Genomic DNA, 18127 nt, shown 5'->3' with positions numbered 1-18127 from the left:
AGAAACAACAACAAGTGAAGTGGGGAGGAGTGTGAGCCTGTGTGTGTTTGTGTGGGTGGAGGCCGTGTGATTGGATGCGGGCCACCTTCAGTTTCACCTTAATCGTGGAAAACCTCCCTCGTTTTTCTCCTCGCCCGCCTTTTTGTCTCATCCAGCATGGCTGCTGCGCCCTGGCCTGAAGACAAATGAATTTTAAAGCTCTGTAAATGTCGTCCATCTCTCTCTCTCTCTCTCTCTCTCTCTCTCTTTGTGTCATGCTGTGCCATCCGGTGCGTCCCTGTGGTGTCCTGTGTGGTGTGGTCACTGAAGTGAACCAGACAGTATTAACTATTCAGGAGCGCAGGGTTTCCCTGTGACAGCCTCCTTCACTCTGCCGACTTCTGACTGACAGGCTCATCTCTCATATCTCTGGAAGGCCTTAACGGAAACACCTGTGTGTGTGTGTGTGTGTGTGTGTGTGTGTGTGTGTGTGTGTGTGTGTGTGTGTCAGTATGCGTGTTTATGTGTATCTGACTGACCGCAGGACAGGATATAATGTTTCTCGTTTGTCTCTCTTTCCATATTAAGTGAATAAATTTGGCATTGCTTGATATTTGGAATTCAGCCAGTGTTGCGTCCGGTATGTGGATGTGGTCATTTTGTGTGTGTGTGTGTGTGTGTGTTCCATTCCATGGTTTGTTTTCCACTGTCACAGCTGGTTGGTTCTGATTCTGATGTAGCTGATGTAGAGCAAAACAGAGAATTAAACTCTCTTTGTGTTTCCTGCTCCTAACATTTCACCCTCTCCCTCTGTGTGTTCTAGTTCCCAGAGTGCGGCTTCTACGGCATCTATGACAAGATTTTGCTGTTCAAGCATGACATATCCACCAACAACATCCTGCAACTGGTTAAAGCTGCCAGTGACATCCAGGAGGGAGATCTGGTGGAGGTGGTACTCTCTGGTAGGCTTCGTCTCTTCTCTTCTCTTCTCTTCTCTTCTCTTCTCTTCTCTTCTCTTCTCTTCTCTTCTCTTCTCTTCTCTTCTCTTCTCTTCTCTCTATTCATAATCTAAAATACCATAATCACCATCTTCCTCCCACTTTTTGCTCCTGGCTCTTTCCCATCCCTTGTCCTCCTTTCATTGCTCTTATTGTTCTCGCTCCAATCTCTATAAACTAGGACTTTCTTTCTTTCTTTTTAACATCCCTTCATTATCAGCTTTTCTTGTTTCAGGTAATACACTTCCATGGCTTCATCCTTTGTCCCTTATTGTCACTTCATTAAAGCTACATCATGCCTATATTGAAACACTCAAACCCATTACTTTATGGCTGCACCATTACATCAAATAGAAAATATCTAGATGGCTTGTGCATCATTTTATACACATTTCCCAGTAAATCAGCAGCATATATTTGGTATCTTTGGAAACCTTTGGATCTCCACTACAATTTAAAAGACAGATCTGTGGGTTTTCAACAAAACGCAGCTGCACAGCATACATTTGTAATCATAATCCCACCAATGCGACCGGTACCACTACAAAAATCCCACTGTTATTTTCTTCCCACCCTGTGTGTCCATCTTTTTTTGTAATCTTCCAGCTTGATCTTTAAGTGTATTCAGTTACAGACGTTTCTCTTCAGTTTCTAAACCACCTTTAACTCACAGTTCAAACGGTGATGTACTGTTTGTTGACACCGTTTGTGACCACACTCTGTGTCTGTATTCTGTTACACAGCGGCAGCCACTTTTGAGGACTTCCAGATCCGTCCCCATGCACTAAATGTGCACTCGTATCGGGCCCCAGCCTTCTGCGATCACTGTGGAGAGATGCTGTTCGGCCTGGTCAGACAGGGGCTTAAATGTGATGGTGAGGGAACCAGAGAGATGAAGTGAGAATGACCAAATGCAGTGTTTGTGGGTTTTTGACGTGGTCCATGACATTCTCTGCTTTGCTCTCACTTGAAAAAGAAAAGAAATTAAAGGCTCTCCATTTCTTTCTGTTTCTCTTTGTCTCTCTCCCTGGTTCGTAAATCTATGTCTCCTCCTACAGGATGTGGGCTGAACTACCACAAACGCTGTGCATTCAGCATCCCCAACAACTGTAGTGGAGCTCGTAAGCGCCGCCTGTCCACCACATCGCTGACCAGCAGCCAGTCCCTGCGTCTCTCCACTACCGAGTCACTAAGTAGTGTAGCAACGTCCTCTACCTGTGCAGAGGACGCCAGCCTCATCCGCTCTCACACACAAATGGTAATGCACGCAATGTGTTTGTCAACTCTCATAAATCTGTTTTAGGCCATTATAGTCAATGGGGCTACACCAGTGGACCATAATAATGTGGCCTCATTAATGGCTATGAATGAGAACAGTATATGAGCACAGTAGATGGTAGTTGGTACACTTGCCTAAACAATTGGCAGAAAAGTTCAGTCATCTGTTTGGGATGACATAATATATGAACATGTATGTCATATTTTTTAAAGCGCCTGCAGACGTGCTTATAGTAAAGGACTACATGAATGCATTTGACTTGAAATAAATCTTTATGTGCTTAATATACAAAATATTAGGGACACATACTCTTTTTATGAAGCGCACTGAGGTAAAACAATTCTATCATATTAGCTTCCACTTTATATGTACTATATGCACTGCAGATAAAGACAAGCAGATGAGTTGGAGAGGGATTTTAAAGCTTTTAGACAAGTCAATATCCAGAAGATGCCCCTAATATTTTGACCATTCAAAATATTAGTTATGTTAACTGTATAGCGATACGGTCTTCGTGGTTGTTTGTTTTGTTGCTAAAGGGTCATTGTATAGCCATTTTTAGGCAAAACCCTTCAATTTAATTCTGCTGTGTAAACATCATACCTTGTTGTTTTGTGTCTTGTCCTGTTAGCCACGGACCCCGAGTGAGGCCCGGCGCTTCTACACAGGCCGACCGGTTCATCTGGACAAAATCCTGATGAGCAAAGTGAAGGTGCCCCACACATTTGCTGTCCACTCATACACACGGCCCACAGTCTGCCAGTTCTGCAAGAGGCTTCTTCGAGGGCTGTTCAGACAGGGCCTACAGTGCAAAGGTCAGTACATGGAATTGCATTCAACTGTGTGTGAGGAAGAGAGCAAGACAGTGAAAATGAAATGCTGTTGTCTGGATTCCCAATATGATATTGAATAGTAGCTAAATGAATCATATTACATTCATTAACAGAGTCGGAATGAATTTGTGGTTTATCTCTCTCAGACTGCAAGTTCAACTGCCATAAACGCTGTGCGTACAAGGTTCCCAATGACTGCCTTGGGGAGACTATCGGAGGTATGTTTTGTGAATCTGCCATCATTTCACTGCGTGCATGATTCTGTTAACCTTGCATGTTTTCAAAAGTATCATTTGTCCATGAGCATGTTTCCAGTGTCAGCTGTAGGCTGCTATTCATAAGCTTACATGATGTAACCCATCATTTAACAATACTGAAACTGCACTCTCATTTTTTTTTATCTTCTCAGATAACAGAAGTAACAGTGGTAAGTGTTGTCAGTACTGACATATCCTCTATCAATGGATATAATGTGATGCACTTTTAGTCATTCATTCCTGTAGCAGCCAACTAATAACAGTGCTTGTTGTGCTGTAGAAATTATGGCTGTGGACACATCTGGATCACAGGACCGTGGGGCTCAGGGCACACACTCCATGTTGGTCCCCCTCCTCCACATTCATGCTAATGAAATTAGAATTATGGTCGCTAGAGTGTGCATCGGGCTGCATATATTTGTCCGAGCCCGAGAGCACAGTAATTAAACTGACCTGAACCTGACAGGCATTTTGTATTTGAACCCTGGTGGTCTGGTCTGTGCCCCATGTGGCTGGTCAGTAATTCTGCCCAGGCTGGTGGACATTATCAATGCAGCCACACTATTTCAAATACATAGTAATTTTAGATAAGGCTGCACTCAACTCGTTCTGTCCTCTCCCCCCTCTCTCTCTTGCCGTAGACATGTTGAGTCCCAGTGTAGACCCCGAGGTGCCCATGGACTACAGCAGCGAGTACGACACCTCAGACAAGTCCTCTATGGATGACTCAGACGAGGCCTGCAGCATCCCTGGCTCCTTCTCTCCTGACAGCAACCAGGACGGAGTCAGTGGTGACCAGAGGTAAGGCACACCTGCAAAACTATTTACACAGCAACATTTACATGCTGCATGAATACACAAGCATATATAGTAAGAATTATCAAGGCTGGCCTTTTGAAAAAAAAAAAAATGCCACAAATATTGCCGTCCAACAGCAAACAAATCCCTGTATGAACATTACAGGAACACCAGAGGACAGTGGTTTTCAGCGTCTGAGACTGTGGGCTTCCCCTCACACAGAGGCTTAGAAAAAGGCGTTCCCCCTCAGCTAAGCTCAGTTCCTGGATGTCTGTGGGATCATGTAGCTGCTATTTGATCCCACAGGCATTCAAATCGTGAGCTACGCTAGCCTATTGCTGCTCCACATAACTTAAAAGGGCATGTCTGTACATCAAAACAGCTAACCCCAAAGCCAAAATAGTAAAATTCCCCAGAACTACTGTGTCTCTGAACTATTTCTTTAACCAAATAAGAGATATTTATGCTTGTGTCTTTTCAATAATAAAAAAAAAATCAGTTTATTAGAAATCCCTCATGAGCATTTTTTTTTTTTTTTTTTTTTACCATAAGGCTCTCAGATACCATACTTTACTATACCATACCATGGAAAATACCACCAATTATGATAAGGACCTGTTGATTTAAGACACCATAAATTCCTATTGTAATATTACAGCAATATATTTTTCATTAAGGACTATTGCAAATACACAAACACACAAAGACACATACACACTCACATTCGCACATACACTTGTGACTACCCCTTACCCCTCTGACCCCTGTCTGTCTCCCAGTGTTTACATCCCACTGATGAGGGTGGTGCAGTCAGTGAGACAGACGACCCGCCGTTCCAGCACAGCTATCAAGGAAGGATGGATGGTTCACTACAGTAATAAGGACACACTGGTAATAATAATAATTAAAAAAAAGCTACAGATTTCCCATGCTGCTCTTTCTTGGGCTATTTTATCCTGTCCTTTTATAAAATCTCTCTAAAAGTATCTTTGGGACTGACCTAACCTACAGATTTTCAGATGGTTTGTTATATGCTCTGTTTTGTATCCCTTTGCTTTTTTTTTTTTTTTTTTTATCTCTGTAACTGGCTGAACCCAGTTTGTTTACTTTCCAACAAAATAGAGACAGAGTGCAGTCTTGTCATCACTTAGGCTATTTTTCATGCTATTTTTTATGGCCACCACGTTTCTTATCATTTTTTTTTTTTACATGAACAACACTGATCTTTATAATTTGCTCTCTGCCTGTATGCACTTTATTTTATTCCTTTTTTTCTTTTGTTTTGTGAGCATCTGTGTGTATTTCTATGTGCATGTATACTTGTGTGTTTGCCAATGCGAGCACTATCTCCTGAAAAATTGATGAAGGCTGATGGCAAAGTGTACCTGGCTTTTGCTTTTCTTCCTCTCTAAAGTGGTCTGTGTACTTGACCTCATCCCCTAAGAAACATTTCTGCCTCACTAGTTTTTCTCCTTGTTCGTTTTTCTTCTCGTTTTCTGTCCCCACTAACTTCTCCTCCTTCTGTCTCTCTTTTTTTCCCCTTTCTCTTTGTTCCCACCTTGTCTTGATTCTCATCTTACAGCCTGTGCTCCTGCTCATCCTTCTTCTCATCTGACCACTCTTCTCTGGACCTCATCCCAGCATCTGAAACAAATCCATGTTGACCACTGTGCCCCCAATGTGTCCCTCACTCCTCCCCTTCTGCCCCTCCCCTCCTCTCCCAAACCCCATCCATCCCCTCCCTCACCTACCCCCCCGACAGAGAAAGAGGCACTACTGGCGTTTGGACTGTAAGTGCATCATCCTTTTCCAGAACAACACCTCAAACAAGTACTACAAGGTAATTTAACTCAACCCCCCCACACCCCATACAAACAGCAGGCTATACAAAAAACAAAACAAAACAACAACAACAACAACAACAACAACAACAACAAAACACTTCATCTGTCTGCACCTTAAACATTTCCAGTGCAGTTTGTGACCATGAGTGGCTCTATAGTATGTCACAGGGTTACAGGGACAGTCGGCTGATGGTTAGTCAACTCCAGCGAAGACACACATACACACACACACACACACACGGGCCTGGTCTCAGTGACAATATTTACCATAAAAGAAAATCAGAATTAAAGGAAACTTACAATCAAAGGAAACTTACAGTACTAACAAATGATTGCTATAGCCAAACTCATTAACAATTATCTCATTGAAAAATTATGGGATCAACTGACCAAAGGTCCTTAAAGGACCAACGGTCTACACCTCAACAAGATAAAATATTGGTATTACATATCACACAAAAGAAATTACTGATAGACTGATCATTACACATGGATAATAACTCTGGTTGTCACTGTAATTACTATGTCTTTCAAATAGGCTGTTCATAAATATTTACAGATGTTCATCTTACGGACACACACACTCACCTGGAGGATACAAGGCCGGTCTGACCTGTTCCCTCGGCGACAGGCTTTTATAGCTAAACTGTTACTCTGGATACTCTATAGATTAATATTAAATTAAAAATAACAGAAAAACATTTGGAAAAAATCACAATTTTTCACACCATATGACAATTAAATATAGATAAAATTACTGATAAAATTAAATTCTGTATTAAAAGATTTTTCTATTGCACATAGTAACCATTTAAATCTCAAACAATGCATTTAATGTGACTTGCAACATGCAGATGTTACAATCCACACGAGGAGAACTGTTTGCATGTTCTTCCAGCATGCCATAAGCATGGAGACAGCATATGCACACCAATGTAATATACTAATGCAATATTGCAAAATATTTCAAAATAAGGCTTTGCAAATGTGTTAGAGGTAAGAAATGTACCCAGCATTTTATTAGGCCTCAAGGAAACAACTTTTGAAGGTAAAAAAAAAAAAAAAAAAAAAGGCAAGTGCACTTCCAAAGAAAATGACATTGTGCACCTTCAATGACTCATAATCCCTGGAATATTGATATTACCTACATTTTCAATTAGTTATTAATATGTGTGTGTATGAATAATTTATATGTAGGTTATTATATTTTACACAGATTTAGGTTTTACACACTTTACATTTGTAAATGCCCATGTATTTCAGTTGTATACATGTAGCCTACCCTGTGGGAAAAATCCTGTAAAAGTAAAGTGTAACTTAGTCATTGTGTTTGTCATTGTGTGTTATTGTGTATGCCAGCTGGCATGCTATGGTATAAAAGAAAATATTGCACAATATAACTCCATGGTAAAGCTGATTTTTATTCATTTATTTATAAATTTATTTTAACCATACATGCCTTCCTCCCTCCTGCAGGAAATCCCGCTATCTGAGATTTTGGAGGTGCGTGCTGCTGGCGACTTCACCCTTGTCCCTCCAGGAACAAGCCCCCATTGCTTTGAGCTCATCACAGGCACCATGCGCTACTTTGTAGGGGAGGACCCCAACACCCTCCCCCCTCTGTCTCCCAGCAACCCCCAGGGTCTTCCCCCCACTCCTCCATCACCCAGCAATGTGGCGCCCAATAGCGGCGTGGGCCGGGAAGTGGCCAAGGCATGGGAGAGCGCCATCCGCCAGGCCCTCATGCCTGTCATCTTCCAGGATGCACCGCCCGCTGAGGGGAACACACCTCACAGTAAGTTGAGAGCAGACATGATGCATGGTCTGATGCACTTCTGCAGACATGCTGTGCTGAGTGGCTGATACAACTTGTTCAACTCGCCATAATATAACCAGCATGTTGTTGCCACTCCTGTATTTTCAGGACAAGCTTCAGTCAGCATTTCTGTGTCTAACAGTCAGATCCAAGAGAATGTGGTAAGTTTTTAGTCCAGTTTAGCTTCTTTTCATGAATTATGAAATATGTTGAAATATGTTGACACTTTCAATGTGTGCTTTATACTTTTTAGCATTTTATCTCTGCACCATCCCTTTAATATTCCTTTTTAAAAATATCCCATGCACTATTCTGCTGCCGTAACTATGTAACTTGATAGCCTACCTATCTACCAACTATTAACGATGGTGATTGTATATCATGTCTCTGTCCTGCAGGATATCGGTATGGTGTACCAGATTTTTGCTGATGAGGTTTTGGGATCTGGGCAATTCGGAGTGGTGTATGGAGGTATGTAGTATTGCCTAGTGATGCTCTTTAATCTTAAAGTTGTTAAATATCAAGTTAAGCAAAAGTGACTGTGCATAACCTCATGTCCTTCATTTCCATCTGTCACTCACCTCTCCCTGTCTTCATCCCTGTATCAGGCAAACACCGGAAGACCGGGCGGGACGTAGCGGTTAAAGTCATCGATAAGCTTCGCTTCCCCACCAAGCAGGAGAGCCAGCTGAGGAATGAGGTGGCAATACTGCAGGTACACACATGCATGCACACACAGCACACAAGTGGTGGAACAGACACTTCTTTTTAACTTACTTCTCAATCTCATACAAAAAAGGTACAAGCTTTACACTTTATGTTGGATATTGATATATTAAAATATTTAAAAAAAAAAAAAAATTAGACACTTGCAACCATAGCAGGGGGGCTGCGGTTACAGGACTATGAGGCATGTCTGAGGTAAAGTTATAGTGTATTCTCCACCAGCAGATGGAGACAGATGTAGTCCCACTACATGCAGCACCAGTGAGTCAGACACTGTTAGGGCAGTGCTTCTGCTTTCAGGACTGAGTTAGTGAGCAGTCACTCAGCTTGGCAGACTGGGGGCGCTGCTTAACCAGGTTTCAGGTGAAATAAGTAAAAGAAGGCTGATGTGCATCTGAATGGTGTTTTTTTTTTTTTTTTTTTTTTTTTTTTTCTCCATTTTAAGGTACATTCCTGATGTAATATGCTAATCAATTTTTTGTTTTGTTCTCCTTTTTGCTCTTCACATTTCTCTCCTGTGGTTTACCACCTTACACTCTGGTCACTTTAATCTGGTCTTTCAATTCTCACTTTTACTCTGACATTTTTTTTTTTATCTTTCACACCCATCTTTCCTTCCTGGCCTCTCTTTCTTGCTCTTTCACCTGCCCCTCCCCTTTTCCAAACACATTCCACTTTTTAATGCCATTTTTCTGCCTATCTTTTGTTCATTCTCTCCTTTGTTTCTCCCCTCTCTCCTTCACTGCATCTCGTCCTCTCCAATCCCTCACTCAGAGTTTACGCCACCTGGGCATTGTGAACCTGGAGTGTATGTTTGAGACCCCAGAGAAAGTGTTTGTGGTGATGGAGAAATTACATGGGGACATGCTGGAGATGATCCTCTCCAGTGAGAAAGGCAGGCTGCCTGAGAGGCTCACCAAGTTCCTCATCACACAGGTGTGTATGTGCCCCAACACAAAGGGGGGGCCTCTTTGTGCGTGCATGCCTGCACATGTATGCTGCATTTCCACATAGATAGCAAGATGTTTGTGCGCCACTCACTAATGATAATGACGGCTATTATTATCCCGGTATGATTTTGTCTGTTGTTGTGGTTTTCAATGCTCTGGAAATGAAGTTGTAGACATGCGGCGGAAGTTTGCTGCTTGAATCTACATGTGCGTCAGTGTACATCTTTACTTCGTCATATCTAAAACTACAGTTGTGGTTTACAGATCTCATATCCTGTGTGTCTGTGTTTGTGTGTGTGTGTGTGTGTGTGTGCAGATTCTTGCAGCTCTCAGACACCTTCACTTTAAAAACATCGTTCATTGTGACCTGAAACCAGAGAACGTGCTGCTTGCCTCTGCTGAACCCTTCCCACAGGTATAACTGCATAAACACGCAACCAAACACACACAAATACATCAGAGTCCTGCATGCATCACTCACTCAGGCTTCTTCACACAGCTTCAGAGAACAGTTAGTTCTTATCTTTCACCATCTTTATTTATTTTCTCACCTTTCTCACCTCACATTTATTTTCTCACCTTTTTTCTCACCTTTATTTTCTCACCATTGACACTCCCTCCTCCCTGTTTGAGTCGGTTTTCACTGTGCATTTCCACAAACTGCTCTTCACTCTGTCCTCATCTCATCTCTTTCTGAGTCTTAACCCGAGTGCCCTCTCTGTATTTCTCCACATCTCTCCACATAGCTCCTCTTCATTTAGCTACTATCACACTCTGCCCACCATTCCTCACTGTCTCCTCTCTATTTAGGTTAAGCTGTGTGATTTTGGCTTTGCCCGCATCATTGGTGAAAAGTCATTCCGCCGTTCAGTGGTTGGCACTCCAGCCTACCTGGCCCCAGAAGTTCTGCTGAACCAGGGCTACAACCGCTCGCTGGACATGTGGTCAGTGGGCGTCATTATGTACGTCAGCCTCAGTGGGACATTCCCGTTTAATGAGGATGAAGACATCAATGATCAGATCCACAATGCAGCCTTCATGTACCCTCCCAACCCATGGAAACAGATCTCCAGTGATGGTAAATACACAGCCGCAGGGATGAGAGCAGTGTTTCATCTTTTTTTTTTTTTTATGCCGTAGACAGACTTACATCCCACCAGCAGAGTTTCAGAGATTTGTAAGATCTAAGCTGTTCTGGTGGATGAAAGGCTATTGCAAATTAGTCTCAATTGCTGTGATAAAATCCTATTATGTCATGGGCTTAATTTGGTTACTAAATTGGTTACTAAATTATTGTTGCATACCCACAATTTGACACAAAAACAGAAAAATATGTTGTACTTGGCAACATCACCTGCAGTATAGAAAGTCTACAGCAATGTTGCTAACACTTCCACTGCCAGCTAAACCTCAAACCTCAACCAGTTACTATACTATGTGTTTATTATTAACCTTTTTACTATGCAAACCGCATGCCCAGAAAGGACTTTTTTTTTTTTTTTTATCACGACTGCAGTCACAGAATACCTAAACAGTGTTCTTGTTCATTACTTTGCCTCACATTCCACGCCAGTAGTAAGCAAAGTGGTATAGCTAAAAAATTGTTGGCATAGTAAAAGATATTGAATATTTGTATTCATCCCATGCGTTATTTAGCTAATCAGTTTTCAAAGTCAGAAATTTTCTGACTGAAATCTGAATTTTCTGCTCTGTTATGTATGGTGGATGTATATTTTATGATCTGTTGATGAATGCTCTGCATGCTTTTGTGTTGTCAGCAATTGACTTGATCAACAACCTGCTGCAAGTTAAGATGAGGAAACGTTACAGTGTGGACAAGAGTCTCAGCCATGCATATTTACAGGTAACACATGAATATAAATAATAATAGCTGCAGGATAATTGGAGGATACTGTGCTGAGTCATGTAGCTATAACAGGCCCTAATATGGGTTGACGTGGCAAAGTCTGACAATAACTGGAGACATGCACACTCACACTCATGCGCATGCACGCACACTCACATTCACACTCACGTGCATGCACACACACACATACACACACGCACACATGTTTACTTCAATCACTTTAGGGGACATTACATAGACTTGCATTCATTTACTGGTGACTTACGCCAACCCCAACCATAAAAACTACATACCTATCATCAACCCTAACCATTTTCGAGTAGAATTTGAGACCCTTACCCTTAACCAAACTCAGACCCTGAATAATTCTTACATTAGACCGAGACCAATTTAAAACCTAACCTTAACCATTTTGGAATAAGATTAAATTAACACATTTTCAACATAACCTGACCCTAAACTTAACCAAACTCCGACATTAAAAGTAACTACCGCTCTATACACATTTTTAGAAAATATAACTGGAGTCCCATGTTGTTGTGCTGTACAAAGCACAAAAGGTAAGGGTGTGTGTCCATAAGACGGTGTCCACCACCCAGTAGCAGGCATCATGACTGCCACCTGGACTCACATTAACTCAGATGTCAAGCTGAACGCACTGTGTTTCAGAAACAGTACTTACAAAGCAGTGAATATAAAGGTTGATATCCCATGGTGAAATTAGTATGAGGGTGAGCTACTTCTTATCCATTTCCCTAATAATAAATTCCTAACAACCAACAGTCACTGACCTTTGTGATAGCACCGGGGACAGGGTATAGGGAAGGGGTCGCAGGGTTTTGTTACAGATCCCTCACTGCAGGTCGGTTCTTACTAACAGCTGCATAGTAACTACTGATGATACGTGTAGCTTATCTGACAGCACATAGAGCCCCAATTTGTTGGAAGAAGTAAAAACTAAGGGGAGAGGGCAGTTCCACAGGGCTGAACTAATTCTGACAGTTACTGCCTCCCAGCACTGGGCATCAGGGGCTGCCACATGGCTAACTTGGAACCGGTGTTGAGGCGTGTTGTTCATCAGGGTTGTGGCCTATAATTATGAATATGGGCCAGTGCCTTTTCTCTCAAAAACTCCAGGTGGCTTGCAAGCCACTTGTACTACCGAAATTGGAGATGGGGAAGATATGAGATATCGAGGGCATTGATAGGTGTTCCTAACACCTAACCTTAACCTAATCCTAACCTCAACCACTGACCCCAAGAGCAGCTTCTTCTAAATGGGGATATGTTTTTGTTCTCATTTGGTCAAGCTGTCAACCAATTAAGTCTGGTGTGTGTTCCTGAAAGTAGTCCAAAACAGACACACATATGCACACACATGCACACACATGCACACACACCAACCCACACACACACACCAAAGACGTAAAACCATTACTGGCTAATGTACTATAAACATATTATGAACCATTCAGAGGTTGATCTAATTTCCAGGCTCCTAACTGAAATTCCATCCCTCTGTTTGTTCCTGTTTCTCCTCTCTCAGGACTACCAGACATGGCTGGACCTGCGGGAGCTGGAGACGAAACTTGGTGAGCGTTACATCACCCATGAAAGTGATGACAGCCGCTGGCAAATGTTTGCCCGTGACCATACCCTGCCATACCCTCCTCACCTGGTGCCTCCTCCACCTGCGCCAGCCTCTGACGAAGAGGAGGCTGGGGAGGATGCGGACATGCAAGGCCTCACTGAGAGGGTGAGCATCCTCTGAGGGGCTGGAGTCTGACCAGGGACACAGAGGACTCAGACTTTTGCTAACCTAGGGAGGGAGTAGGGAGAGGGATGGGGTGGGATGGAGTAGATGCAGAGAGTTAATGTTGCTGCAAGTCACAGGGTTTAAATTAGAATTATGCCCAGCTATTTAGACTTCTGCTGTGTGACAAAGCCCAATGTTTGAGCAGCACATCCAATGCCTCTTCTTCAACCAGAGGGTGGGAAAACTTCCCTCTTATCTTTTCCCACCTCCCTTACTACTCAGCTCTTGTCCTGATGGAGATTGCTCCTCCCTATCCCAACTGACATAAGGTGCCTGTATTCTGACCCAGGGTGCTTTACCATCAAAATTAGTCCACCTCACATTCAAATTGTTCTTCACACAACTGCTCTCTCTCCAACAGCAAAAGGCTTCAGGAGAAGCAACAAATCCCACATCCCCTAACAAGAGGGATTAAGATAAAAATGTTGTGTGTGTGTGTGTTTGAGAGAGAGAAAGAACGCGACAGGGCGAGAGTGTGTGTATGTGTATGTTTTCTTTATGATTTGGAGGTGGAAGTGTAAAACATTACCAGCTGGCTACCACAAGGAATATATTTGTTTTTAGTGTTATTTTTTGTGGTGGCCGGAATTGCTGTGCCTCTCATGTCTGCACTACAGAAGTAACAGAGGGTTTTACCATAACAAAAGACTTCCTCAGTGCTGGTAATTAGTGAGGTGCAGGCTTGGACTCACTCAAGTCTTTATTTTCAAATGCATTCCCAGAAACGTGTCTTTTATGGTGGGATCAGACTACATGAATTCTGCAAGATTTTGACATGATTCAGTTATCACCGACAAATTTTCCAGTATCGGGCCTGAATATGAATGTCAGGAATGATGAATGGGTGTCTTTAGCCCTTATAGTGTGACATAATTGAAGAACAGCGCTGTGGCGTCTGGGACACCCCACAACACCCTGGCATCCCGGCATTAATGAAAACTGGAGGCAGTGCTTCAATGACAGCAATGCCTGCTGTTTTTTATGATGCTAGTTTTCACAATGCATTTACAGTTGACACTTGTCAAAGAGTTAGGTTTAAACATATAACTGTGGCCGTAAATGAGTCCTATTTCTGCCTGTTGCTGACACTTCATTCCACATTAGCCACAATAGCTGTCAACCACTGCCTCTCATCCTTTATCGATTTATGATGCTGTGGTGAATATTGTGTCCTGAGAGAGACTGTACATACATTTTATGTGTTTTTACAATGCACGCAGTACTGACATCTGAGCAGATAGAAATGTTTTTTTGTTTTGAATGATGATGCTCTCTGATGGCTGGTATCAGGATGAACTCTCCCAGTGACATACAACATAAACGCATGGATGGATGGGAGTGGAATCCGAGCAGATACTGGGGTTGGGGTGGGGAGCGTATGTAGTACCTTTGATTAATGACAATATGACCCCATCATGTCAATAGGTTGCATGTTTATGTGAAGTAGATTTGTCTAGATGCAGTAGTTATAGGTAGGATGGTCTATTATACACATGTATAACCTGAAGTTTATGTAGTGTCAAATATGTGTAGAATATGTACAACGTAAGGATGATCCTAGCCTTTGTAACAAAAATACAGACTTTGAACAATATTCTTTGTTGTCTGGGTTGTTCTGTTACATCTATACAGCAATGTTAGTTATCTAGACAATTATTTTTTCAGCTGTCGCCTGGCAAAAATAGAGGTGACACACAAAATGGCACAGTTGTGGATAATTGTGCACCACAAAAATACCAACCTCGCCATTTATACGCAGACAAATAGCCTGTTCTTGACACTTAACTAATGATATTGAAGAAGTGAGTACTGCCATCTTTGCTCCCATTCAGGTTTTCTGTGGTGAAAGACACAAACTGAGCAGCACACATGCAACAAAAGAACAAAAGGACCACTTGCACTGCGGCAGTCGATTACATTTTCAATCATAGTTAGACTGTTGCTTTATGCCTGTCTGACAAATTGTAAATGTGCGGCTCTAAGTGCTCCTCTGACTGCCATTACAGCTACTCCTAGTCTGACACATGGGTGAATGCAACATGGAGTACAAATTTAATGCTTTTAAATATGGGTGTATGTACGCACGTGTGCACACATTATCGCATTATCAGAGAACAGACATTTCTTTTACACACAGGCTAACCTTACACACTTAGCAGCACATAAGAGGACCTTGTGTCTATAGGGATGGAGGTGGCAGATAGTCTCTATTGTGTCATGAGAGTACTTCACCCAGCTGCTGTGGCTGAAAGACCTCTCCTCCACCACCTACACACACTTCACCAAATAGGGCTGATCCAAAAAATTCCCTCTCTCTCTCTCTCTCTCTCTCTCTCTCTCTCTCTCTCTCTCTCTTTCTCTATCTCTCTCTCTCTCTCAGGTTTGTGGTCATCTGCCACTATCTACACTCTCCCAGGCTAAGTACTGTCAAGTATATGGTGGTAGATAGCATCCTCTCAGTGGTAGCAAGGAAAAGAAAAGGGGGCATCCCACAGAAAGACTTGGCACCCACCATTAAGCAACACTGAGCTTGAACCAGTGCTTTAAAAAAAAAAAAAAAAAAAAAAAAGGACATGAAAATAGGGGCCTCCCATTGAAAGCAGAGAAGTGACCAATTTAGGCTGGGTGAAGACCTTGAGAAATGAAAGATACCTACTAAATGAGAATATGCACAAGCTTTCAGCTGCCATGGCAACTGGTTGCATGAGTTGCTTTTTTTTTTTTTTTTAATTAAACAAATGTCCTCCATGGATGGCAGCCCTTCTAATATAAACAAAAGTGTTCACACAGATGAACAAGCATGCACAGTGAACACTGAGTTAACAATTGTCTAGAGATTTGGAGATAACTGTCTAGAGATAAGGACATGGATATTGATGATATTAAGACAAAGGCATGCATTTGATAAGAGCTGAAACACTGACACTGTATCGAACATTAATTTTTTATCAATGTTACAGCAAACAAACAACAGACAAACACAGGTAACTGACTGTTTTCCATCTTCCGTTTTGTGGTTCACGCCTCTGAGACGTCCCAGTGCTTATCTCTTCTGCTTCAGTTATTACAGCCACAAACCCAAAACCAATTGATTATAGTCAACAGAGGCAGGCAATTTTGTCTTGGTTTGTTTACAAGTGCTCTATATTAATAAAGTGTAAGCTGAAAAAGGTTGTTTTCTCAACATTCAATTGGCTGTGTGTTCAAGAGGCTAACAGCAAAATGCCATGTCGTAATCATGTAAGTCAATATGACATTACAGTGCTGGCTCTTGGTCTCCTGTCTCCAAAATAAATAAATCTATCTAGCAGTAGAGGTTGATGGAATGTGTCACCCATAAAACATGCGATCGCGTCCTTATTTTCAAGGTCATTTTCAAACAGAAGTCAAGATGAGCTTCATTTCTCAGTTGCATATTAATGAGTTCACCGCTCTAAAGTGCTGGAGCTGAGACAGATCGAAGGCCTCATTGCTATGTGCATATTTAATCAATATGTACACAGATGTTGACATCAGCACTGGTATGTATAAACATTTAGATGACTTTGATAAGTGCATGCTATTTTCGGCACATCAGTTCAAACAAAATGTGGATCACTGAAAATTTGTTTCATTAAGACAAAGTGTTATGTGTGCATGCGCCGGTTCTGGTGTCAGACTGGCTGAAAAACGATCTATATCAATACATCATAGCAATTTATGTAAAAATGTCCAGCAGATTTTTACTTTAGCCCCGTTACAAGTAATATCAACATCATTCATGGCTAATATTTACTGTTTATTCCTCTTAGATCACATTTATGAATCTATTGGCTAGTCGATTTTTGTGATAAAATGCAATTAAAAGGAAAATCTATTACGATCAAGATAAAGGTGGAAAACACAAATATGAAACAAGGTTTTTCATCACTATTAATGTTTTATTCTTTGACCTTCATTAGAAATTGAACACACTCAGTGCAATGAACAGATACAGTACAGTGGCAAATCAGCCCCCTTTGAGCAAATAGCCGACTCATGCGAGCCTGTATAACATGAGGGGCAGAGATTTACTGTGTGTGTGTTCCATATGTATTTATTACACTTTGTGCAGGTATACTGTGTATTCCTGTCCAGCTTCAGTCCACACACACTGCAGCGATTCTTTTTGTTGCTGCTGGCCGTAAACTAGAGTGATGAAAATACATAGATCAGGATTTTAGACATACACTGTACGTATGTTTACTGGCTACTGGCTACTTGACGGTCCTTCTTCTTTCTTTCTTTCTTTCTTTCTTTCTTTCTTTCTTTCTTTCTAACAACACATTAAAATACATAATATGTCTGGGAATATGTAAATTGATGGTGATGGGTAGAATATTATTTTAACAGTGCTTTTTGTACTCAAACCTGACATTGACTTTCTAGCCCAGAGATCCCAATAATTAAATGTGAAAATAAAAATAATGATATCAAAATTATTCTAATTCTCCTGTATAAGTATATACATATACATTCCCAGTAGACAGAAAAAGCTAAAACGCAAAATATAGAGAGTGAGCAAGAGAGCAAGAAAGACACAGATGGGAGAGTGGAGGGGGTTGTGTGCAGTTTTGTGTGCATGTATTTTGCGTGCATGCATGCGTGTGTGTGTGTGTGTGTGCACGGACGTAATTTGGGGGGGAGACAGGGGGGACATGTCCCCTCCACTTTTTCAAATGGCAGTTTTGGTCCTCGAGTTGTGTCCCCCCCACCTCTGAAATCAAAATTTCATCCATGTGTATGTGTGTGTGTGTGTGTGTGTGTGTGTAGACTTATTTAGCAGTTAGGAGGGGTAGTATTAGGCAGAATACTAGACTGGAGATGGAGATAATCAAAGAAGAATGGAGATAAGAAGAGTTAGGCTAATCAAAGCAGATTAGGTATGTTTTATTGAGAATGCTACTAATTCAGCAAACCCAAGTTCATAGACTGGAATAAAGCCA

The 18127-nt window shown here is 41.7% G+C and overlaps 1 protein-coding gene across 1 annotated transcript in view; it reads left to right on the top strand.

Moving 5' to 3' along the window:
- Positions 1–14757, top strand: part of prkd2 (protein kinase D2) — a 36472-nt gene extending 21715 nt beyond the window's left edge. Inside the window, exons 2-19 of the mRNA XM_030066219.1 lie at positions 803–941; positions 1721–1852; positions 2036–2235; positions 2888–3071; positions 3236–3307; positions 3499–3516; positions 3988–4147; positions 4924–5035; positions 5907–5984; positions 7465–7783; positions 7913–7965; positions 8203–8275; positions 8413–8519; positions 9305–9466; positions 9797–9895; positions 10291–10558; positions 11259–11344; positions 12894–14757. Of these exons, the coding sequence (XP_029922079.1) occupies positions 803–941; positions 1721–1852; positions 2036–2235; positions 2888–3071; positions 3236–3307; positions 3499–3516; positions 3988–4147; positions 4924–5035; positions 5907–5984; positions 7465–7783; positions 7913–7965; positions 8203–8275; positions 8413–8519; positions 9305–9466; positions 9797–9895; positions 10291–10558; positions 11259–11344; positions 12894–13118 (2487 nt within the window). The 3' untranslated portion in view covers positions 13119–14757. The remainder of the gene's footprint in view (positions 1–802; positions 942–1720; positions 1853–2035; positions 2236–2887; positions 3072–3235; positions 3308–3498; positions 3517–3987; positions 4148–4923; positions 5036–5906; positions 5985–7464; positions 7784–7912; positions 7966–8202; positions 8276–8412; positions 8520–9304; positions 9467–9796; positions 9896–10290; positions 10559–11258; positions 11345–12893) is intronic.
- Positions 14758–18127: the final 3370 nt, after the last annotated feature.

This window comes from Myripristis murdjan, chromosome 13 (genome assembly GCF_902150065.1).
Source record: "Myripristis murdjan chromosome 13, fMyrMur1.1, whole genome shotgun sequence".
In the NCBI taxonomy this organism is placed as follows: Eukaryota; Metazoa; Chordata; class Actinopteri; order Holocentriformes; family Holocentridae; genus Myripristis; species Myripristis murdjan.
This window is presented reverse-complemented; position numbering and strand designations above follow the sequence as displayed.